This window comes from Schistocerca americana, chromosome 1 (genome assembly GCF_021461395.2).
Source record: "Schistocerca americana isolate TAMUIC-IGC-003095 chromosome 1, iqSchAmer2.1, whole genome shotgun sequence".
NCBI classification, from domain to species: domain Eukaryota; kingdom Metazoa; phylum Arthropoda; class Insecta; order Orthoptera; family Acrididae; genus Schistocerca; species Schistocerca americana.
The window spans coordinates 36,965,555-36,992,663 of record NC_060119.1 but is presented as its reverse complement, the minus strand read 5'-3'; the positions used below and the strand labels follow the sequence as shown (position 1 = coordinate 36,992,663).

Here is a 27,109-nt window from a genome sequence, read left to right as displayed (position 1 = left end):
TTTCAACATGCATTTCTTTCTCTTTTTCCACTTGCTCTGTCATTAGATACCAAAATATTAACAACAAAATGGACAAACATAAGGCGTGAACAGTCACATTTTTAAAAAAGATTACATGAAATTCCAATGAAAACATACATCTGAGTAGTGTTTCCAAATGAAATTATCCTAAATATCACAATCTTAAACCATGAAACGGCAAATTAACTCAGTCTCACCTGCCAGCTGACACGACTGGAGAGATTTTCTACTATTACTCGATATTCCGTTCTTGTTGGTGGTCCATACCTAAAACATCAAAACAGCACAATAGCACTTACCCAGAAACTATGGTTGAGTACTATTTCCAGAAATGGGAAAGGCAAAAGTCATCTGCAGCTGAGGGCTTTTAGTCGTAATAACCATGTTGTTCATGGACAAAATGCTATTCTGACTGAACAGCAGTTAATCTTGCTTTATAATTGCTCCAAGATATATGTAGAAAAGCTATACAGACAAAATGCAATGTTAATGTCCAACAAATAGTATTTCTGCCAACCACACGATTCCACCATTTTAATGTAATTTGGCTTTTCAGAGCTAACAACAGTTCTAATTTGGAGATTTTTTACAGTAAAATTTATGAACTTTCAGCACAGACTGATTTATTACTATACATGTACATCACACACAAATTTCTCTTACTGTACCTGTGCAATTTCCTCTCAATCTAATCATTATAATAAATAGTGAAGTATGAGAGAAAAACACAATTTCTTGACTTATCTGCCTTTTAAAACCAAATGCTTTCTTCAGGTGCAAAAATTTATGAACTACCACTCTTTCATAGATGTAATTATTCTACAGAACACAAGAGACATTGAAAAATTATGTTAACCCACACACCCAATGGTTATATTTTGTTATGTGTGCAGCAATCCATAACTCATGCACATCTTGAGGTTTTGATGTTCTATTGCTAAACTTCCTACACAAATTACAAGAGTTCAGACTACATCTACTGCAAAGCAATTAAAAAAAACACTACAAATTCTTATGTTCTATAAAAGAATTTGTATGTGCATGCTGTTGAGAATGCACACAAGTTTCAAATTTATAACAATCTGAGATTGAATGTAATGTATGCACATATTCACAGCACAAATTATTTAATTCAAACTAAAGAAAATTTCATTTATCTTTCCAGTTACGTGATGGTACCAGTACTTCATCAGTTTGTGCACACCACCCAATGCAATGTTTGCACCAATATTATGTAAGTCAAGTCTCCTTCAGCAAGAGTTTTCAATATTGTGAACATTCCTACTGGGCAGTACGAAATATCTGGTAATGCAGACGTTAAAGTCAAGAACCCTTTCTTCCTGCTAAAACTTTGCACTAGTTAATATACAGAACTACTCCTATACTAGTGTCAAAAAAGAGAGAGAGAGATAGAGATGATAGAGATAGAGATGATAGAGATAGAGATGATAGAGATAGAGATGATAGAGATAGAGATGATAGAGATAGAGATGATAGAGATAGAGATGATAGAGATAGAGATGATAGAGATAGAGATGATAGAGATAGAGATGATAGAGACAGAGATGATAGAGATAGAGATGATAGAGATAGAGATGATAGAGATAGAGATGATAGAGATAGAGATGATAGAGAGAATGAATTTTCATACAAATAGGAAATCCTCTTACTTCTAATGGTACAATTTCAAGGAATGTGGGTGCACATTTAAAAACATCCCACTTCGAACTTAATTTTAAGAATTTATAATCAAGAGCAGCCCAGTGATGTGAATTCTGATTCCGCATCACAGAAAGAACATTCATTACAAAGTAATATGACCTACATTATGACTATCACCTGAAACACCTCTACACCCACTAACAGAAAACCTACACCAGTAACCAATGGCAGTTACACAAAGATGCCCATTTGTTAGCACTATATCTACAATAAACTGCATCAAAACATACCTGTCATACATTCGGACATCCATATCCCTGAAACAAATGAAGTTGTCAGGTTCGTCATTTCACAAACAAATAATTTTATGCATCTTTCAAGTTCACTGCACTTTTTATTTGTATTACAATCTGCACTTCATTCAGAAACAAAATGAATGATCACGTCACTCATTCACCAAATGACATTTTAGTAGATAGTAAAAAATGGCACTGAAATGTGTGTGTGAAAGACTCCAAAATACCTTCTATCAATTATACATAGCAATCAAGTTGCAGACATATGGCTTATTTGCTCTGAATGACTTCACCCTGTATCTGAAAGACAAGGTGACAAGGTGCACTGGAAAGCAGTTACATATTGAAAGATGCTGAAGTACCTATGAGCAATGTACACTATATGTTTTTATTAACACACTTAAATGCAATTTTTTGTATTTGATCAAAAGATACACTAAAATACTAAGGCCATCTGAATGTAAGTATTTATTTTACAATACTGAGCTATGAGGCTCACACAGCAAGCAAAGTTAGCAAATTACATTACATACACACCTGAGTCAAGGTTTTTCCTTTTTATTATGTAGTTACACTCTCAACAATTCCCAGCCCCACCAGAGCAAACCATCTAATATTGGACCATAAACACGGGGACAAATTACCTTCCCTATATTTCTTTATGTATAAATAACAGAAATGCATATGAAGTGTTCTAAATTTATAACACACTTAAAAGTCACAGCTTGTGTACAAGTTGCCTCCAGCACAAAATATGAGCTGTGTGTAAAATGTGCATACATACATTCACACAGGCTTTATAATACACTGAAATGCATGCACATACAAATTTACAGAGGCAAAGGAGGAAAGCGAGTTTCTGTACTAATGTGTGTGATTTATAGTTCAAGAATCTGAAATTATTCTAAATTTTATTTTCAAAATGGTTTTTGCTTCCTGTTTATCAAATTTTAAATGTTATTGTACCTGATGTTCACTTTATGTCTTTATGTGGTCAAATCATGACATTTGAAAGATCCCATATGAACAACAAACAATGCGGACAAAATTTTAATTTTAAAAATAATAATCTAATCATTTTCACAGTGTGACACTGTGTAACATGTTTGTAAGGTTACATACTAGACTAACAATTACAAGACAAAACAACACAACATACCTGACGCATTCCACAGCATTGGGTATCAATCATGGAATGAATATAAACATATACACAACTTACTAAAATGCCACGAAACACACATGGAATTATTTTTTCACAAACACCGCGCACATCATTTCCACAGATTTCATAAATGAAATGCCACATTCATTGCAAAATTTATGTAACTGTCACGAAACTCATTTTGTCTACAATCCACTACACAAGACATTTTTCTGCCAGATTGGAAACTCATTCCATAAACTTCACTGCCACTTTTTCCTTCAGAAACTAGAAACATATAAAATACTTTAATATCAATGATGTGTGTGAAGTAAGATAGAAAAATCTGTTTTACACAAACATTGAATCAAAATCACGTCACTGGACCAGTTATTCTGGCACAGGCACAATATAAGCACTGCACATGACACACCAATGCCGTGACAATCTATGCACTGTCCCATTTACTGTCCCCTGCATAAAAAAACAATAGTATACATAAATTCTCAAACTGCCAAGAATAATCCACTGAAGAATGTAACATTCTTTCAATACTACAAATGTGTCATCCAGTTTCTCACCTCCAAAAGCAAACTAATTTCTTTGCAACCTGTTATGTCTAGTGTACTCCCAATGACGAATATTTAGAAAGTTACCAGAAAGACACATGAGTTACATACATGTTATATACATTATGTAACAAAATTTCAAATAAAACTACTCACCTATCCATCCACGAAGATCTTCTAGGCCCAACTCCCATATAGCTGCGTTCTCGTCGTGCAATACCTCTTGCATGTTCAACAATAACCCTGATAAAAGGAAACAAAGTCATAAGTAGAAGCAAGATCCAGAAGTGCTAACACACAAAAGTGCACAGTTTCGAGGAAGACAAAACAAGCACTTTTCCAAGTACCTTTCATAAAATTTGAATAAATAGAGATTCAAGTAATGTGTGAACTTTGAAATGCAAGGAAGCAAGCCTGGCTACCACAGACAGACACTGGGTGAGGACTAGGGGGGGGGGGGGGGGGGGGGGGGGCGGGGGGGGGGGGGGGGGAGATTCAAGCCCCACCTTCCCTGCCTCCCACAGTGTATACACCCTAACCCGTGCTTCACGAATCAGCGAAAGCACTAGTCATTCAATACACAGGTAATAATCACTTAAATATTTGTAATCAAACTGACTAGACCAGGAACTTCTCTGGTAGTTAACATTCACAATTTCTTACAATCATGAATGGGAAACTTTCTTCCGAGCATGATATTGTTAATGTCATTTTCTCAGCATTTCATACATACAATGGTAGTTTATTTTTCTGATATGAATGATTTGTATCACATATTGCAGATGAATTTCAAGCTAGCTATTATGATGCAAACAATAGTTGCAAATATTCTCTTCATGGCGACATTCTGTGTAAGATACCAGACTGACAAGTGAAAGTACATCAGTCAACATCACTCTGATGCCTTTGGCATTATTTGGCTTTATGACAGTCTAGTGTTTTACAGTTATTTATTAGTATTCAAAGTTATTCAGATCCAATTCTGGCTTCCCTATAAAAAATTTCTGGGCATAATGCATGAGCACACCCTATTTAAAAGAGCACACCAACCACTTTGGAGCATTTTAGATTTTGGATTGGCCCAAATGATCTTGTGACCCTCCACTGCAAACATAATTCCTTGCAATGAAGTCTAGGGTAGCACTGAGATGAGGAAATGACAATGGCAGAAAAGCGCCATCAGGCATCAGGTGAATGTCACGCTTTGTCAACGACAATAAGTTTCAAACCCAACAGGAATTGCTGGCCCATTTCAAGCGGTTTCCAATATAGCACTGCAAAAGGAACTACGTACAATGAACATCTGGAGCCAGGTATCTCGAAAACACCACTGTTTACAGCAGCACACAACTGACCATTTTTTAATAATGCAAAAACAAACTGGATTGTAGCTGACTGGAGGTTTGTATGATCAGAGTTTTGATTTTGCTTCTTTTGAAATGATGCAAGTGTAGAATGCCCAATAAAGTGTTTCGATCTCATTTTGTGGAGGGTGTAATTAGACTAGAATTGGCATTGTGGCATTTTGGAGATGTTTTTGTACCTTGTGTTTGGAATTAATCAGGTGACCGCAAACATGAACCAATTTCTTTAATTCAACACCTTAGGTCCCCTAGTGCTGCTCTACTCATATTCATGATGAGTATACTGGATTTAAACTTATTGTCTGGTGCCACCTGTCTATTTTTCCTGGTCCACTACTCTATTACAAACAAACTGCCTCGTCCATCCTGGTCGCTTGTTCGATTTCGTTTTCACCTTCACATGAAGAACTAGTGAAAATAATCAAACATTAAAAAATAACAGAGCACCTGGCGAAGATTGAATTATTGCAGAATTATGACAAAAACATAACACCAAAGTGCCATATAATAATACCAGACACTTGGAAAACAGAAAAGCCCAAAAGAATGGAAGATATCTCAATACAGGCACTCCACAAGAATGAATACAAAATAGGCCCAAACAATTACAGTGCACTATCACTTCTTCCAATAACTCCTCTCTAATGTTTTATCCTCAACAGAGAAAGCCGACCTACAGATTGGCCAGTACCAGGGGCAATTCAGGAGAGGAGATCCTGTATTGAACAGATCTGGAACCAAAAACCATACTACCCATCAGACAATGCCAGAACACTACCATCACATTTATGGAAGACAAAAAAGGTTATTTTAATAGTCTAGAAGAATTAGGAGTAGACAGAAAGAACAACGCCATCATCCATGGAACTTTTATCTGAAATCATCGCAAAAACAACATTGATGGGAGAAATCTCAAACTCATTTGAAATTCATACAGTTTATCAAACCGAAAAAATAATCAGTGAATGAGAAAATTATGTCAAACGTATCTACATTGAAAAAGAAAAAGTCACTGAAATGCCTTGCTTTTACTAGCAACCTTGTTATATTAACCAACAACAAAGATGAAGCCGAACTAGCACTAGGTAAACTACATGAAATCTCTAAAACTGGGTTCCAAATATCCTATGAAAATAACTCAGTATATCGACACCAAATCAACTGGAAAACATCACTGAAAACACCGTACGGAAAATCTCAAAAGGCCACACATTTTAAGTACTTAGGAGAAGCCATTCAACCCACAGGAATGAACTCAATCTCCAACACACAAAGAATATTCAAACTGCAAAAGCTGCACGAACTGACATGGAATTACAACCCTGTAATGCAAAACTGCAGCACAACAACACTATTATTTTACCTGTTGTGCAGCAGAAACCACAGTTTTTTGAAGGACGATAAAATTCATAATAGAGAAACGAGAATACAAAATTCTTAGAAAAATCTATGGCACTGTTGTCCGAGATGGAACATGGGCCATACAACCCACAAAGCAGCAATACCAACACACAGACAACATCACTGGTAAATTTAAGAAAAGATGCCTATACTATGTACCTATGTAGGAATGATGAGAACTCTCCAATACAATTTTTAACATCATTAATGCAAGCAAATTAAAGTGGCTTAAAGAAACAACAAGAACTGCAACAACAGAAAATTTCTAAGAGAACAGTTAACAAAACAACTTTAACATATCTCAATGAAAGAAACAATATGGGAAAAAAGGACAGAGGAAAGGAAGATAAAACACACAGCATTAATGAAGAGGTTCTGGGATGAAAAGGAGGGAAAGAAAAGGAAGTGAAATTGTGACTGGCTCTCCACTCTCTCCTAAAGGGGAATAATCTAAATTATTATTATTTCTTTCTTTCTTTTCTCAGACGTTATGTCTGGTCAAAAATGGAAAGTGACGCGGACCTTGATCAAGCGTGACTTCCATTTAACTGTACGGTATATGTTACATTGCATTTAGGAACTTTCGGGTAATTGAACAAGTGTCAATAATTACAGATTTCTGTAGTTGTATATATAAGTTTGGATGTAGCTGTATTGCATTGATGTACTGGTGGATATTGTGTGGTATGACTCCTGAAGTTGATAGTATAATTGGTATAATGTCAACTTTATCCTGATGCCACATGTCTTCGACTTCCTCAGCCAGTTGGATGTATTTTTCAATTTTTTCTCCTATTTTCTTTTGTATATTTGTTGTATTGGGTACGGATATTTCGATTAGTTGTGTTAATTTCTTCTTTTTATTGGTGAGTATGATGTCAGGTTTGTTATGTGGTGGTGTTTTATCTGTTATAATGGTTCTGTTCCAGTATAATTTGTATTCATAATTCTCCAGTACATTTTGTGGTGCATACTTGTGTGTGGGAACGTGTTGTTTTGTAAGTTTATGTTGTAAGGCAAGCTGTTGATGTATTATTTTTGCTACATTGTCATGTCTTCTGGGGTATTCTGTATTTGCTAGTATTGTACACCTGCTGGTGATGTGATCTACTGTTTCTATTTGTTGTTTGCAAAGTCTGCATTTATCTGTTGTGGTATTGGGGTCTTTAATAATGTGCTTACTGTAATATCCGGTGTTTATTGTTTGATCCTGTATTGCAATCATGAATCCTTCCGTCTCACTGTATATATTGCCTTTTCTTAACCATGTGTTGGATGCGTCTTGATCGATGTGTGGCTGTGTTAGATGATACGGGTGCTTGCCATGTAGTGTTTTCTTTTTCCAATTTACTTTCTTCGTATCTGTTGATGTTATCCAATCTAAAGGGTTGTAGAAGTCGTTATGAAATTGCAGTGGTGTAGCCAATGTATTTATATGAGTGTATTTTGCTAGTTTCTGCTCATTCTATAAAGAATTTTCTTAAATTGTCTACCTGTCCATAATGTAGGTTTTTTATATCAATAAATCCCCTTCCTCCTCCTTTATAGCATAAGTATTTATAGCTTTTGTCTTGTTTCTTGCTGTCAATTCTGTTTTCAATATTTTTGTTAGTCTTTGTCTATATTTTTCTTTTAGTTCTTCTTTAATATTTGTATTATCTATTCCTATTTTTTGTCTGTATCCTAGATATTTATAGGCATCTGTTTGTTCCATCGCTTCTATGCAGTCGCTGTGGTTATCCAATATGTAATCTTCTTGTTTAGTGTGTTTTCCCTTGACTATGCTATTATTATTATTATTACTATTATTATTATTATTATTACTATTATTATTATTATTATTATTGTGATCAATTATTAGTATTCCCTGACAGACGTCTGCTGCTTGAGGATGAAAGCAGCATGTGTATGTAGTCTTCAGATCTTCATCAGAGCAATTTATGAACTTGTAAAAAAAGATAGATATCTCTGGGACACTCCACTGTAGATTATCAAACAGCTCCCTGTCAAACACCTTCAAAACAGTTTTTGTGCACCAAGGTGAATGTGGGCGAACACTCATCAATCAGCAGAGCACCTGCACCAAGCACTCCACACCTCTTGTTATAAACAGCCCATCACAATTTCTTCAGTGTTTCACAGTAATCATCAGTGTTTTTAGTTTCATCTCTGGCCAGGAGGTCTATGAGCAAAATGTCATTTCCGGCTCAGAACATCGATACAAGTCATTTTCTGCAGTGACAGTTTGTTTGAAATTTGTCTTTACCAGAGATCCGCTGAGATGCCAATGCACTGACTGCTGCTTGGCTTATTGCATAAAGTGAATAACTCTCATATCACCCATGATGATCCTGTTTGAAGTTTTGCAGAAATGTCGATGTGGCTTCTAAGCGGTCCATTTTGTGTCCCAGTGAGGAACCCATTACTGTCATTGTGGTACTGTTGCAGAAATGTCAATGTTGCTTCTAAGCAATTCATTGTCATGTTTTTCAGCACCCACGTGGCACACACTTTCTTGAACAGCAGATGCTTAGTGAATTATTGTATCCAAGGATCACGGAATCTACAGGAAATGGGTGCCGAGATCCGCAACTGTGGACTAATGCGAAATGCATTGCTGCACCCTTTCCACGAGGTCCCCATTGATGAGGGACAGTGTATGGGCACTTTTATGAGCTCTGAAAAATTGCCTACACCAGCGTCACACCATCTGTTTGCTCAGTACACTACACTCGACAGGAGATAAATTTCAATTGACACTACGCTTCGGGCATTAAGAAAATATCAGATTGAATCCAGCAGCAGCAACAATAATCGTCATTTTCAACCCATGCTGCAGCTCTACTGAGAACAGTACAGACTAGGCCAACCATTTTATAACTGTTACATAATAGCTCTGTTGCGCATGTGCTATATTTCCAACTGAATCAGTGTACTTTATAAAGAGAAGAAGGAAGAGAAGGAAAATAGACAACAGCTTCTGTATTCGTACATTTGAGGATCCATTTCTCTTTGTTGTAATAAAAGAAAAAATTTTACAAGAGATGAGTGTAAACTTATACTATGGTATTTTTGAAATATATCTGAATCCATTGTGCACTACCTTTTGTAACTGAATAGTTCCCATATTGTGAATAAATCATTCATGTATGAAACTGTATTGGTCAAACTTAATAATTTTGAAACATGTTACAAGCAGAGTCAAGTCAAAATGAACATAACACAGTTTACTGCAAACCCAAAGAAATTGACTTTATGTAGAAATTTATGACAAAGGCCCAATTTCTGGGAGGTACTAGGAAGTACTACTGTATTTCTGAATACTTTTTTTAGGTGCAAAAATAAATAAAAAATGAAGATGGAAAAGAAAAATTTAGAGTTTAGACTAATATCAATTTCACTGGTAACAAGCGGACAAAGCGCTCAACAATAAGGGTAGCAAAGAATTATGCTGAACATATCAATGGGAAGAACAAGTTGGCAGATTTTCCGTCTAAGTCACTTAAATGAGTTCAAATTAAGTGACTACAGTAAAATGCCATATCAATGTACCCACTTTTACCAAATTTCCATTTTAAATGAATATTGTCACTGGTCATAATGAAACTACCACACAGGATCCATGTTACTGAAATTCAGTTTTGACAAACCCTTCTTTTAGATAATGTGTGCTTTTAAGGAATAAATATTAAATGCTTTGCAAACTGAAACCCAGTTATGACCAAAGTCCTAACACTTTCAAATGAGCTAAATGAAACTTAATTCACAATCACTTCTTTTTTGCTGAGAGGTAAATCATAGTTACTGATCAGTAAGTTGAACAAGCATATTTATGCGCATGGGTCACATGATTTGACATCACAAAAAACTTCGCCATCAGGTCTTAGCACACAAACTGATCATATTGTGTTTATTGGAGTGTAATTCTACACTGTGAAAGTTCACGAAGTTGTTACACTCATATACAGAAAGCCTAAACTTCAACATAAGCTCAAAATTATTTGCTACATTGAAGATAATCTGAACATTACGCTCTTTGACATGGCAAATACGACTGTGTACCATCACCTGCACAGAATACGGTGTGTGTGCATTTTTAACATGGAACAATTAAATATTTCAAAAATTACACATCAGATCATAAAAGTTTCCAGATGATGACTTTAATATTTGCAAACTTTGTTAAAATTGACTGTCTAACCCTCTCACAGGGGTCAACCATTTATTTTCAAATCTGAATTGACTTCTTTATTGCAGATTCAGATTCCACACCAAAAACTACCTGGAATTTTACATTTTTCTTCCATTCAGGGTAGATGGGACTGTAATAAAATTCAATTTTTCCAGCTTTTCCAATTAAGAACAGACTTATTTGCTTCTATATCACATTTTCAATAAAAGAAACTTTTTGTTCTAAACATTGAATATTCTTGTTAAAAATTTAATTTAGTTTTCTAAATTTAATTGCACAATAATAAAACTTTTACACATAACATATTTAAAAATCTGGTTCCCTTTGGGGTTGATTTCAGTGGGTCCCCACACCATCCAAATGCTCTCTTTTGGTGAGTCCCTTAAACCTCACCATCATGGTGACAAATTTCGGAGTGTTCTGTCCAACCATCATAACTCTCACATCTGTTACTAGAGCATGAAACACAAATGGGAAAAAAATGCTTCAGATAAAACCCAGGCACATTTTGGAAAAGAATCTGAATATGCAATCAGAAATGCGTTCCCATTTGAAAATGGGAGGGGTTAGGAGATTAACAGGTTTAGCAGAGACAGATGTCCGTTTGAAAATAACTTTTCATATGAAACTTTTTTTTCGTACAATGTGTATTTTTTCAAGATATTTAACTCTCCCCTACTCTTTCAGCCTTCACATCAGGCCACAGAAAATTTCAGTTTTCATGTCGAAAGTCACACATGGCCACTTTTTTCCTGCCTTATTGGAATAAAAAACAATACCCCAAAGCCTATGAAGATTCCAGCTTTCAATAAAATCCACAAAAGCATCTTTTCCCCATGGAGGTAATGGCACTAACAGATTGAGGTTCAGGTGATTGATGACTTCAAGACTGACAACTACAATTACCGGACCAAACTCAGCAGTTTTACTGTTACCACTACTAGGCTAATGGAGGTGGACGGCTACCTGAAGTGTACAGTTAGCTCATGTACTCGCCCAGTTTATTCCTCAATTATGAAATAACGTGGGAAACTGTGCAGCTAAACAGAATGTGTGTAGCTTTCTTAAGGACTTAGAAAATCATCCACTTACTAACAGAGGGGGAAAAAAAGAAAATAAGTAGCTGCTGTAAACTCTTACCAAAATTTATGTGGAGAACAAATCACTTTGCCACGTCATATTGAATATGAGCCCAGAAATTTTTCAGTGTTCTATTACTGCGGGAGGGGAGTGGGAATGTCACAGAAGCAAATCGTCACAGTTCATATCTAGTTCACCAGCATTTCTTCACTTCAAAATTTTGTGCACCATGCATCCAAAACAGTCCAGCAAACCTAACATTTATTTCTGTTTACCTTCTGCAATTATTAAGTATGGACAGTACAGTTATCCAATGAACTTTGCCCAACCAAAATATGTTCCATAACAGTATTAAGCCACTCATTTCATAGGTGTTGTATTAAGTAAAAATAAAAATAGATGAGTCCCAGGTAATTTTTGGAAATATTTACCTCTCTCCAAGTAGCTCTTTTCCATTGAGTTCATACACGGCATCATCTGCATCTCTATAATCGTCAAATTCCTAGAAACAAACAAACAAAGAGTTATGAGTTGTTACATTCATTAAAAGGGCTTTATCAACAATAGATGTGCAACAAATTCTTTTAATGCTGTACTGCATGACATTTTGCATATTATATCCTGGAGGTTCAGGATCTACCTCTCATTCATAAACAAACACTCTGGTGGCAAGATGATGTGGAATGAAAGTAGATCACTAAGACAGACTCAAAACAACAAGCACTTTTCTTTCTTAAAATCAGTAAACACAAGCAGTAATGATGACTTAATTCGGATATGCTATTCAGCAACCAATTTCTTTTATAAATCTTCCGAAGTTTAAAATTGCAGTGATTTCGTACACAGTATTTCACAAGAGCAAGTCTACAAAGAAAATACTATTTCACAAGAGCAAGTCTGCAAAGAAAATACTATGTGCCACACTTCATTCTACAAATTACACAAAAAACACAGAATACAACTGCATTAAATAACGTGTCAGCATTTGGAAAATTGCTGATTTTTTTTTTGAGAGATTTCTTCCTATAGCTCAACTATATGCTGACAACATTTATCTTAATCCGAAGCTAACAAATTAACTACTGCTAACACATTTCTTTAAAACTATTGAAATTGATGTGAAATGTTGAAACAATGTTAAAGAATTGCAAGACCTGTCACTGCAAATCCTGTCTTACTCCTGGAATTACACATAATTTGGTCAGAGAGAAAAATGTTATGTACTATTAAAATTACACCAGTCAGCTAGAACATTATCACCACCAACATTACACTGATCAGCTAGAACATTATCACCACCAACATGACCCATCCAGGTGGTATCGTCACCTCGTGAGACGCGTGCATGGAGCACATAGTATCACTGAGCGTACTGCCTGAATAAGAAAGGCGGACAAACAATATCACCGCAGATTGCAGAGCATTTCGGAAACTGCAAGACCTGTACGGTGTTCGAGGAGTGCTTTGGTATCTTCAACACAAGGTGAAATCTAATCGAGATGTAGGGTTGGGCAGCCACGCTTCATCACACATGTCTGATGTCATAGGCTGGACAGACTAATAAAACATGACAGGTGGCGAATTTTGGTGGAACTAACCTCAGACTTTGATGCTGGGCAGAGTGCAACTGTATGAACACACAGTGCACTGAACATCCTAACAAAGGGCCTTTACAGCCAATGACCTATACTTGTGCCAATGTTAACACCATATCTGCAACTATGACAAATGGGGCATGACCATCAGCACTGGATGTTAGGCACACATGGTCTAGGGCATGAATCAGTTGTCTTAAGGGAAACAGCTCCTTGACACCTGTGCTGCAGGATGGAGACAAGTTGGGAGCTCGAACAACACACCATGACAATCATGGAGTATCACACACACTGGTTGCAAACCACGTACACCCCTTCATGACTATTATGTTTCCCAATGGAAGTGCCATTTTTCAACAAGATAATGCATTATGTCACAGTCAGGAGTGGTTTGATGAACACAGTGACGACTTCCAATTAATGTGCTAGCTCCCCAATTTGCTAGATCTGAACCCAATCAAACATATCTGGGATGCGATTGAATGTGGCGTCAGAGCTCCTGGAATTAGATGGTTTGTGTGTGCCAACTCCCTCCAGCGACCTACCATGGCCTCACTGCTTCCATGCCTCAACGATCACTGCTGTTATCTGTGCCAAAGGTGGATATACCAGCTACTCTGCAGGTGGTCAATGTTCTGGCTGATCAGTGTACAAATAGCTACACCTTTATCATGCAGCAGGGTTAAGCAGTCCATCAGCATATCCTATTCTACTTGATTTGCAAGTTCACAGAATGCGATTTTCTTTTAGAAAATTAATGTTAAATCTGCATATTTTAGCTTTTAGTGGGCTTACACTGGTCACAGATCATTACTATGCTATTGTAGTTTCATGTCATGTTAGACCACAAAATTTCTAGTGCGCACACACACACACACACACACACACACACACACACACACACACACACACAGATAGAGTGAGAGAGAGAGAGAGAGAGAGAGAGAGAGAGAGAGAGAGAGAGAGAGAGAGATAGATTCCAAGGGACTTCAAAAACTTGTCGAAAATGCGAGAAAGATAATTTTAAGCAGTAAATATTACTGGCACGGTGCTTAAACCAAAAACATTTGGGCAACACAGCAAAGTGAGTACTTAAATGCACTAAGTAGTGCTAGAAGAGGCCAAGCACACGCACAGAGTTTGTAGCCTATTTACTCCCATCAGCCACCATGGCAAGTAGAACTTGGCAGGGGCAGGAGATGAAGCACGAATTGTTCGGACTTAAGAAGAAACTTAATCATGCAACTACTTGACTGAACCATGTGCCAGCATCATTTTGAGTTAATTATGTCAGCTTTTTTCCACACAAACTTATTTTATTCGTTAAAGCATGCACTTAGAAAAATTATAAATTGGGTGCAAATTAACATTGTTAACATAGGAAATTTGATGAGAGCAAGGAAAAAATGTTGTAAACAGAGGGAAAACTTTAACTCTGGGAATGAAAAAGTGACGTTGTACTGTGGATCTGTGGGCATGACAGCCTTGGTAATTTCAACACTGATGCAAAACAGGGTACAAGCATCTTGCTTAACTACAGTACTCTCTGCTAGCAGGTAAGTGATTGGACGTACTACTAGTGTAGCAAGTTCAAAATTTGGATTAGACATGAAGCATGCCCTGATGGCCAAGGCAGTTCAGACAACCACTCATGTTAAGTGTGAGATCCAGGTTCGAGTACTCGCATGGCACAAATTTCCAACTGTCACCACTGAATTCTTTTGACACCTGATTGCTACTGGTGTTGTCTTTCCTTCAAACTATATGTGAATGCTACTTTTCACTTCTGAAGTAAACAGCGAGCACAATGGACAGTTTTAGGCAACAATAGACTTAGCATTCTTCTGTAATCACTTCAGTTTATTTCATCAGTGAAGTGACATGTTTCTCTTTGCAGTCTGCAAGTGAAATAACTTTCTCAGTAGAAGAATTTAAACTGTGGATGCATATGTGAAAATAGGTTTGATTACAGGAACCCGCGAAATTTTCCCTGTAGAAGACTACCAGCAAAGAGAGAGCAACACAGCCTGTACAAAAATTTTAACACCCATGGATCTGCGCAAAATTTAAAACAAGGAATTCCTTCAGTTTGCACGCCAGAAGTTATTGCAGACATTGACCAAACAATTATTCAGAGCCCACAGAAGTCTACAGAGCCCAAAGGAGTCTCCATATAAATTGGCTCAAAAGCAACATGTAAGTAGTAGTTGCCAGCCAATATTGAAAATTTTTTTTTAATATCATGTCAGGCTAGTGCCAGCAATTACGGGATGACAACAGAAACATGTAGATTACAGCACATGGCTTCTGAATAACATCAACAATGGTTCGTTAGACCCTTTCCATAACATCACAAGTGATAAAGTTATCTTTTCGGTCCAGTGAATTCACAAAATATTAGGTACTGTGTAATGGAGAAACCTAACAATGCATGTCCGCTACAATTCCATAATGAAAACAGCAGCATTTGGTGCAGTGTAACACAAACGCAATACTTTGAACAAATCAACAAGCACATAGAAGAGTTTTGCAAGAAAAGTGGACTGTGCCAGGTCAAGAGCTTTGATATGACACAAAAAACTTACGAACAGTGAATTGAGACTATCGAGGAGTAAATTTGGGTGGAAATAGTTGGAAACACCCCTCACTGAAAAATATCTGATTTAACTCCACGAAGACATTTGTGTGTATGACGAAACAAATGGAGACAGTGCATAAAGCTAATACTCGAAGAAACAGCAATTTTCTGAATGAGTTGCCTTAGTTACTGTATGCCAAAGATGTCAAAGTAAGACAATTTGAATTACGGTCACAGGTAGTACTTACCCAGGACAAAATGTGTCCTGGAGCATAATAGGTCTGATCTTTATTTCCATTTTTTAAAAATTTTTATCATGTAAATGTACAGTATAGTACTCTATAATGTGAAAGACAAATAGAAAAAATGCCCACAAATTTAGGATATTTCAGGTTGTTATGATTTTTCTTTTACTATACAACATTTCAGTGTGTTATTTCTGTGCGCAAGTTAATCTGACAACTACATGGAAGAGCCACACAAAGGTCCAAATAATACTGGCTATGAACATTATGTACAAGGTGACATTTGTATCCAAGAAAGTCAAGTCTGAAAATTTACCTCTATGGTTAAAAATTAAGTCAAATAGCAATAACATTAAAGCACAACTGCATTGTGTTATGTTTAAGAGCCATACAGCATAATGAAAATTCATGTAACTGTCATTCACTAATCACCATTGAAATATTACCAACTCAAGTGTTACACTAAACATAATGAAACAACATACAATTAGGACTCAATTTTACTTTCACAAAGGCTACAAATTGCATAATATATTACAACTGAAAAAATGGAAATAATAAAGTAAAACACTCACGCACACACTTATTCAAAGTACTTCAAAAGGCTTTGACTAGTAAAGTAAAATTAATTTCTCAAATACATGTCTCTCACACCGGTATTCCAGGGACAAAACTGATGTGGCCGTGTGTACAGTTATTAACAGAGTACCCTTTGCCACACACTATACAGTGGCTTGCAGAATGTCAATGTGCATGGAATGATCTATCATTGTACTATTCTTTGATGCCCTTCTCCAAACCGCTTAAAAATGTTTGGTGGGTGCACTATTCTGGAGGGCTGCAGTTTCATACTGAATATTATTCTGAACAAACATACTTCAATTCTTGGTCAGTTGATTAATAATCCCCTAGCAGGCAATATAGACTTAATACCACATCATCAACACTTAAATAAAACCTAGGTCATGTAACAATATATTCACACACTTAATGTGCTGATTTATATCACGTGGAAATGCGAGATTTTTCATTCCACTGGTATTTGAACACTGAAGTTAAATACATTGTATCTATAAAATACAATGGTATTTTAGTAGAACACTTCAAATGCTTTCAACTGAACCCTGTAGTGGAACTCAACTGTTAACAGTATACCTGGATCAGAACAACAACAACAACATGACTGACATCTAGCTGTTTACAGCACTGCTACCACAGCAACAGACGATCCGAAAACACACACGGTCGCACCTTCTGTTCCACTGTCAAAATCTCTCTCTGCTAACACTACTATATCCAGTTGCAGACAGCAACATAAACAGTAGTTACACATTTCACTGGGTGCTTTGTTTCTCTAACGCGCTTATCTCGCACTACAGAATGGCAGCAGCTTGCAGCTAAAGTGTGTAGTGAAGTGTGGTTGCTGAACAGAATTTCAGTGATCATCTCTTGTTTTGCACAGTCACATACATGAGTTTGTGTGCTCGGTACACATGTATTTTGAGAGGAAGAGGCAACAGTGCGACTACTACCTCTAATGAAGGTGCTCTGAAGTACTGCAGACACTTTTGAAGATATTTTAAGAACACTGCCTTCTAAGTTTATAAGGAAAAAATACTGTGCAAAAGAGAAAGAGCCTGGTTCATCTAAGCTATGGGCACATGGTAAGAAGACAGAACCACGAGTAGCAACTTCAACTCAATTCAACAAGAAGCCATTTGTCACCACACATGTGGATATTATGAGAAAAGAAACCAAACTATAAATAACTGTTATAATCTTCAGAAGGCAGAATTATTGGTTGGCAACAAGACTCCTTTTTCAAAAAAAAAAAAATCGTCACTTTTTGGTACAAAAGCATTAATCGACAGAAAATTATAATGAATAGGTTATACAGCACGACACTGTCGATTTTTAAGAAATGTTGTTAGAAGTGTCATTTGAAGAGACTGTGGCTCGACAAAATATGGATAAACTTCAGTCAGTCCATCAGAAAAATCAGGAGAGAGGACAAATTACAGAATGTGTGGGAGTTATGCTGTTCCCCGGGGAAAGACTACAGGAATTATTGTCCTGAACACACAAGCTTTACCTGGTTTCATATCTATCTGTCTCCTCTATAAATCAAGGAAAGTGACTACAGTGAGATTATGACCCATGATAGTTTTCTGACATGGTTTATGGTGCAACTGCTGGGAAACATACTGGCCATCTGTCATTATAATGGATGTGCTCCATAGCAATCAGTTATTGAAGATTAAAACTCTAGCCATAGTAATGAAAGAACCAAAATTGTTAAATGGTTAAAACACCGCAATGTAAAACTTCAGAACAATTTATGAAACACTGAGCTCATGGAAACAGAGGAAAAAAGCCACAGTTTAGAAGTGTTGTGGACAAGGTGGATAAATAACATGATCGTAGGTTTCTTATGCTTCCACCATGTCACTGCTACTTCAACACCATCTAAACTATTTGGGTGCAAATATAACATTAAATGGCAACATATACCAAAAGCTTCACTGTGGTAGGAATTCAAGAACCGTTAGAGGCAGCACTTATACAGATGTCACAGAAAAGGAGCAACACTAACCACATAGAAACAATTGTTGAAGGCGCATTGTAAATTGAGTGCATAAAGTAATATCGAAAATATAATTATACCCCTGTGCAATTCTAGTCACCCTTCCACAGAACAGAGCACACGTAACAAGTGTCAAGGAAGAAAATGACTTAACTACATAGCATTAACTCTTTGCCATAATTAATCTTATTTTTGTGTTTATGTTCCATGTTTTCGTTTGAATGGTGTCTCCCCCATTTTCACAATAAATCTCATCTTGTCATTAAGGAATAGCCCTCTGAACAAGTATGACATACTACATGCATGCTACAGTTACTGGTAAGACTCAAGCAACTGAACTTACTGTAAATTTGTGCACTGCTGTATTTACATGAAACATTCACATACATCTCAGCACCCTTTTAGTAAGGAATTTCACCTAAATGTCAATCATTCTGATTTTGTAAGAGTGTGTGACCAGTCACTTTTGTTGGCATATACTAGTAACAGGAACAGTGTATCCTTTTATACACAAGAGCATATATCTTAAGCAACAGGAATGTTATAATCCTTAAAAGCAAAATTAATAACACATGTTAAATGGCAGCATAAGTAGGTGGGTAGTACAGAACTGCACTGCTATTGCTACTGCAACTATCCCACAGAATATTCTGTGGTCATACTGCACTAGCGCACACGGGCAAACCGACATCTGCCCTTTCAACACTCAACTGCTCTCAATCACTTTCTTATTCTGACCCCCTTATACCAATCAGTTCATTGTTAAGTATCAATGCTTTCTGTTTCACCTTTGGAAATGTTATCAGATAAAAAGCTAAATTTCGTAACACCCGATGTCTCACCTACTCGCTGCTTTCAAACAAGCTATCCAAAATGGTGAGTCTTCACAAGATTTTCCCAAAATTTTGTGGTTTGAGCACGCTTTACTTCCTAGTGTCATGGCAAATTCTGCGAGGGAGGGGAGGGGGGAAAAAAAAACAGGCCTACCTTTCACTGAATTACTAAACTAAGGCCTGAAATTTCAATGTCAATCTAGAAACACGAATTCATGAAAGTAGGTACTCTTTTTTTCCAAACCTTTCACCTTTGCTTTTGAGAAAATGACAATTTCTAACATGTTACATTCCTTCACACTCTCAATAATTCAATGACTATATTTAGACCCCAAGAACCCTAAAGACACCAATGAACATTTACAAGGTCTGAATGTGCTGGGTGTTGCTGTTAAGGTGCACCCACATGATGCAGTTTTTGCCATTTAACTCTGCAGAAACACATAACATTTCCGACAGTGCAACTACAAATGTGCATTTGTGCAAACGTAATTTTCCCAAAGTGTATGCCATTTTAACTGCGAATTGCTTCCTGTGGTAAGCAGCAAGGTCTTACATTGTTCAAATGACATGCAACTGGCGTCCACATGCGTTTTGTTGGTAGTATGTTGAGCTTATGCTTGAAGATAATTATGTGCAAGAATGTCTGTTGATGTCAAGGAAAGCATGTTGAAATTTATAGATGATTACAGACAATTAGAAGTCATATGGAATGCAACTCCTTAAGATTTCAAGAAAAAGTTTGAGAGCTTATGCCCTGAGCAGTAAGATGTGTGTGATCATGATCGTTTGAAGAGTAAGTCGAAGCAGGACAACAGAAAAGTGACCAACAAGTTTATGAAAAGTGTATGTGAAACCTGTGGACAAACATGCACACTATTCACTTTCACAGCAAGATAACTGAGGAGCCTGACACTTGAAAAAGGAAAGACATGGTATTAATAGCTCCTCAACTGACTACTACAAACTGAAATGAACATTGCTGCTGCAACAAATACAAAACTGGAAAATGCAACCTTCATCCTCGTGGAATCTGGAGTCCATAACATTCTGAAATTTGTCGAGTTCAAGAATGCTAATCTGCATATAATCTATGACTGAAGTCGCACAAAGCATAAAATACAAATGATGTATTGGAAGCCGAGTAATTTGCACATAAAGAATAAGTATCTGTTACATATTTGTTTCGAGAACAGTTACTGAAATGTGAAATAGTTCAAACTGGCATATAAGTCACCGGTTACTAGCTAACAAAATGTTACTGCCAACTTTACCACTGCCGTTTCCCCAAGCTAAAATTCCAAAATCTCATTGTCACCTTAAACCTACAAACAAATTGTCTATCACAACATATTGCTCATATACCAGTTATTTACATACTTTATCCAGTCACCTTGTTGCTTTCTTTTTGTCACCTTTCCATCACAATCTCCCAAGGGGTAGGTACTCAGCAGACTGCTTGCACAATGAGGCAACGTGTGGACACGAGAAAGCACATGCATACCTTCATTCTTTCCAATAGTTTTTGTGTATAAGCTTTTAATCCTGTGCATCTGTGATTGTGCACATGGAAAGAGGCAGTGAATGGACATTTATTAACAAACACAGCAATTCAATTAACTTACTTCCCTTTCCCTATGCAACACCACGACTAAAACTGATTCAGGCCCCCTCCCCAGAGAGGTTTATAATCCCGTAACACTTCCAGTAAATTCCACTATATTGAGAATCCTGGTATTTTAAAACATCTATTGGGACCAATTTGCATTTCCATCATGCTTCATACCCCCAAAAGATGCATGTGACAGGAAGGATAATTTTAAATGGGATTACTGACATTCCTTCCAAAGCTAGAACTCTAGTTACATTACTAATCAGTCTGCAGCATCAGTCCAAACACACACTAAAATATCTGAGCCAATACACTATCCTTAAGATTACACAGATTTCGATGTGTTTATACACCTTTTCACAACTCAGTGTACCAACTGCTCACCGAGTGCATATCTTCACACTTTCCATGAAATGATTAATGTGTAATGTCTGGATTAAACCATAAAAATCTATGCATATTTATACATAAAAGTGTTTCACATAATGGAAAACCCATTATGGAATGCAACAATATTAAGAAAAGGGAAAGTTGCTACTCACCATATAGTGGAGATGCCGAGTCACGGATAGGCACAACTAAAAAGACTGTCACAGCGCGTGCGCAGATAGGGGTGTGTGTGTGTGTGTGTGTGTGTTTAAGGCCTTACTGGCCGAAAGCTTCATTCGTGACAGTCTCCTTGTTGTGCCTATCTGCGTCACATCTCCACTACAAGGTGAGTAGAAAATTCCCTTATCATAATATTGTTAGAATCTTTCACAAACTTGACACTGCACACTCATGATTTGTGAGTGCAGTACTAGTCTAAGTTCTTTAAAGATATGTTACACTGCAATGATTTCCTTTTCCACTTAGTCCTATGTATGCAACTACATCTTTCTCTATATGAAATTTTTGCTTGAACTTCAACTGGAAAGAAAACTCTTGCATGTGATACATACAACTGGAATCTATTTAAAAATGGAAAATATACACAGAGCAAGATTTAATGCTTCCAAGGCTGCTGAACAACTGAGGTAAATGTTTCAACTACTGCATAATACACAGTATTGATCACGACAAGGACTAACTTTGCACCAATTTTAATCACAATGTTGCTCTTTAGTTTTGCCTTGGTGCAAAGGGTTTGTTTGAACATAGGCATCAATCCTATCAGTGTTAGTGTGATAATTTTAAAAAGTCTCCAGAGAACTAGTAAATTTTCACAGCAACATACAAGCAGCTTATGGCAGGATACTGGATGTTGACAATATTCAGTCAGTACCCACGAAAACAACTTTAATGCACTCGAAATTAATAATGTAAAATGGGAAACAATACTTACACAAAAGCCATACCCATTCTTGAGAAGTATATCACGTATTCGACCATAACCTCTGAAAAAGCGCTCAAGGTCTCTCTCTCTTACGCCATGCGGCAGGCATCCAACATACACCCTTGTGCCTACCATGCTGCAATAGACAAGAGGAAGTCATATTCAAATTATACTTACGACAAAGGCAAATCCATTCTTCATAGCGACTTCCTTGATTCTACCATATTTCCTGAAGAACTTCTCAAGGTCGCGTTCTCGAACCCGGTAAGTTAGGCCACCAATGAAAACTCTGGTGCCCATTCTTAAAGGAAATAAAAGCAGTCAATTACATCATAAGCCTCAAATCATCCCTACATCAGCCACTTAATTTGATTACAATCTTATTTAAAACTGCTACAAGGTGGCAGGAACGATAGGAAGTGGGGAAACAATAAATAAAATACGTCACTCAAAAAACCCGCGAATGTAATTAATGATGACCACATTAATACCGAATATCGAAATTTATGATTTCCAATACTGACTGCTTGTAATTCCATACACAGCTTGTAAAAAATAGGCATCAAGTTTAGTTACCTAAGTGATACTAAAAGCTAAACATGTGCAAATAATTCCGAAAAGTATCTCAGAAAATGAAAACTTTTTCCGTTTTTAATTTCAAAACCACATCATAAACAATGGGACATCCCGGTCAAAATTTTGCATCACGTAGGGTATTTACGCACAACCCACCGCGCAAGCCCGGTGTTTACTAATGCTAACAGTATATAATAAAATCTTTTGCTATAATATTGAATATAAATGATGGTCAGAGGTAAGAAACTACATGAATTAACTAGGTACAAAGTAAGGAAGGTACATAATAGGTAAAACATTATTTTTACAAATTGGTCAATGTAATGGCCACCAGGAGCCATGAGACTTCTACACAGAGATAACACTTGCACATACAAATTGAAATAATACGCTACAAGCGACCTTACTTACATTAACTGATCTCTTCCAGACTTCAAATACTTGGTAAAGAAATCAACAAACGTATAGTGTGTAAGCTTCTGAAACTACTACAACGCTTAAACATTTATTTCCAACACACCACACAAACCAACGCTTCCTCTATCAGGAGCCGGAAAGCAAGGAATTTTCTTGCATCCTTCTAAAGATATTCGACTAATATCATAGCAGGTAGTGTGGATTATCTTTGCCTGAAAGAGAGTACAAAGATTGCCTAATTAACCATTACATTTTATTTCTAAAAGTTAGACAGATGTTAATTTAGTCCAAGCAGTTAAGATAACTGATATTTTGAAGAAACACATGCTGACCTAATATTTTTACGTTATCTAAGAATTTAAGTCGATTTTAGAAAATAAAGGCTGATTCACACTCAACGTCAACGGGACGGTACGTAGCTTCAGCCGACTCAGCGTCATCTTTCGTTCATACATTGGTGCCAATGTTGGTGTCATCATTGGCGAATAGTTAGAGGACAACCACCACATTTTGCAGCGGATATTCAGTTGAATTTGTATTGAGCTAACGTAATCATGTCTGACGGCTGATGCATTTGCGGTTTTGAAAGTGAATAACTATATTTTGTCACTGCAAAAGAAAAAAAAAGAAAACACGTAGAAGAAGATGTTGGGCAATGATTGTAACACATACCAAAAAATGCTCCCCTCTCAGACGATCTGTTACTTGACATTCAGAACAGAAAGACATCATCTGAAAAATTCAGTTTAGGATCGGCCTTTGAGGGCTTTTATACAGCGTTTACTATACATGACACACATTCAATGCGGAAAATTCAAAAATCAGTTGGAAATACATGTAACCCACCGCTCCAAAAAGAGAATCATAAGAAAAACTGTCTAAAAAAGTTTACATAAATAGCTGTATCACATGGTGAAATTTGTATTTGAATTTGGAATAATCAGTGTTTTATATAGATCAAATACAGAAACTCTTACTCACAGATCAGATACATTACGACGTAACACAGCACAACCAGACCAACATACAACTTAGATGTTGGGCAATAGTAAGTTTCTGAAATTAATACTTAAGACATTACTTAGCTTTCTCCTGATTTAGTTTATCATCCACTCATTATTCCGATTCAAAATGACTACTTATGTACAAAAGAATGCCGAGTTGTGCTTCATAGAGTAATTTGTACGTTTTACTTTGCATAGAAAGGGGTCTTATTACAATTTGAAATTATAACTTAAAACAAATAACTGCATGCTCGCAGGAATTGTCTGCAGCTCGTGGCCTCCCGGTAGCGTTCTTGCTTCCCGAGCACGGGGTCTCGGGTTCGATTCACGGCAGGGTCAGGGATTTTCACCTGCCTCGAGATGACTGGGTATTATTGTGTTGTCTTCATCATCAACATCATTCATCCTCATTACGGCAATGACAACCCACCTCCACTAGGACCTGGCCTAGTACGGCGGTGCGGGTCTCCTGCATCATCCCTTATGCTCTGTTATGGAGAATGGGACTTCATCATCGTCCTCATCATAGGAATTACAGGTCTTTCTGTTTGTAACCCATATTTTCTAATGTGAAAACATTCTTCGTTCAAATTTCCACAAACCATAAAAAATATTTAGAAGAGTGATGCCTATAGCAACTTTTCAAAAACAGGATCACTTATTTTATAATACTCATACAAAAAAAGTTATTCACAATACTTCCCATCCAGCAGCAAAGTTTTCAATCAAAACAAAAACTAACAACCTTATGTTCCAGACATTTCGAAAACGTTGAAGCATAAATCCATCATCACCATCACAAAATTCTTGCGATACAGTATGGCTTAATGTATCGGAAGAAACTGGATAAAGTAGGCTTTATTGCACAAGTAAACAAATACTGTACGTCAATGTATGCAAAACACAGAACTGTTACAGAACATGTATGAATATGTACCAATACTGGTAATCTATCTTTTATGATATGTATGTGTCTACTTATACTCTAAGCAAGTACAGTTGCAAAAATAGATTCATCAGTTGCATGGCATCTCCATTGACACTGCGATTTTTGTGATTCCTCATAGCAGGATTCCACAAATGCATTTATCACTGGTAAAGTTCCAAAAACTAAACGACTTACATGTTACTCCGCTGTTCCTGAGACTCTGTGTTTTCAACTATCTGACCTGGAAGTAAAATCAACAACTTGGATTTCCAAACGAAAACCAAAACAAACAGCATTGGCGCAAATGGTTGTTTGACATATCGGTATTGACACCAACGCCCTTTTGCACTTTGGTCGAAATATCGACAAGCAGTGGAGCTGTACCAACATTGGGGTCAATGTTGGTTCCAAAGATATTTCACCGATCCACTCATTGGACCAACGCTGTTGGCGGCAATGTTGTCTGCTGTGTGTGGACCTGACCTCAAATGTGGGTTTTTCGTACTGGATTGAGCACAAACTTCGTCAATTTGCTTAGCTCAGTACCAAGGGGTGAAACTGGGGTTATAGGATACCACCCATGTTACAAAGAGTACGAATATACTATCATAATTAAGGAAGTAGTAATAATAAAGTTTATTAATGGCCAAAGCAAAACTTCATAACAAACGTTGTTTTTAAACATTGACGTCTATTTGTCACACAGATTTGAGTACTTGTAACAGGGACCAATACAGTTTAGTTTAGCATAGAAACTCACACCAGGAAATGTACCATTCTCCTGCTACATGCAAAATGTCACAACACACGTTCAAATCTCCCACGTTTTCGGCGGCACTGATCACAGTACTATGTACATCTTTGACCCATCACCTGATGTTCCATGCCCACTACAGGTTTGTTTGTATGCAATTCTGATACGTTTCTGAGCTGTCCAGAGAGGTTTGTACCCACTGTTGTGCTTGTGGTCATTGTTTATACTGCACTATTGTACAGAAGTCATTATTCACTACAGCACACAATGCAAGCTGTATGTACATCTCATTTTTAGTGTGTTACTATTGACCACAGTGAACTACATGTTTGCAAAATACGTAGACATGATGTTATTGTTCAGCTGCTCGGTGCAGTTATATGTGAGGCATTTTCCACACCGTCAGACACATTTGCCCTAACTCTTTGTTACGGGGTACCACTAGACCTCAGAGATGGGTACATATACCACCAGTGGTGCTCCACAGTGGTGTCACACAGTGCAGTTTGAAGAGGCTGTACTCTATGCAGTGGAAGAGGGCACAACGATGAGTACCAGCAAGGTAGCAGGTAGACTGAATGTAGATCACCAAACTGTCTAGCATGTCCTCCATGAGCAGCAGCTACTTATGTACCGTCCCTAGAAAGTACAGGCAATGCAGCTACAGAATTTTGCGTTACTAGCTCACTTCTGCATGTGGTTCTTGCAGAATTGTGTGGACGATCCCAACTTCCCATGGTCGACCCATTTCATGGATGAAGCCAAGTTAAGTGGGGAAGATGTCCTAAATTCCTACAACAGTCTTGTCTGCACTGATGGCACCCCACATGCTTTACAGCCCCTATGAATTTTAGGACCAACGTTGTCTGCACATTAGGGCAGGGTTCCTAGATGGACATGAGACTGGGTCATACCTTCGTCCACAACACCTCCTGGGTG

The 27,109-nt window shown here is 37.1% G+C and overlaps 1 protein-coding gene across 2 annotated transcripts in view; it reads right to left on the bottom strand.

Moving 5' to 3' along the window:
* The window catches only part of LOC124546732 (serine-arginine protein 55-like), a 35,894-nt gene extending 12,256 nt beyond the window's left edge, over positions 1-23,638 (bottom strand). The window contains exons 1-6 of one of the 2 annotated variants that reach the window (XM_047125060.1): positions 23,479-23,638; positions 22,669-22,792; positions 12,161-12,231; positions 3,849-3,935; positions 1,974-2,000; positions 219-288 (exon numbers count right to left, since the gene is read on the bottom strand). In XM_047125060.1, coding sequence (XP_046981016.1) covers positions 219-288; positions 1,974-2,000; positions 3,849-3,935; positions 12,161-12,231; positions 22,669-22,791 — 378 coding nt within the window. In that variant the 5' untranslated portion in view covers position 22,792; positions 23,479-23,638. Of the gene's footprint in view, positions 1-218; positions 289-1,973; positions 2,001-3,848; positions 3,936-12,160; positions 12,232-22,500; positions 22,628-22,668; positions 22,793-23,478 lie in introns of both variants that reach the window. The other variant, XM_047125059.1, reaches the window with a different exon arrangement.
* Positions 23,639-27,109: the final 3,471 nt, after the last annotated feature.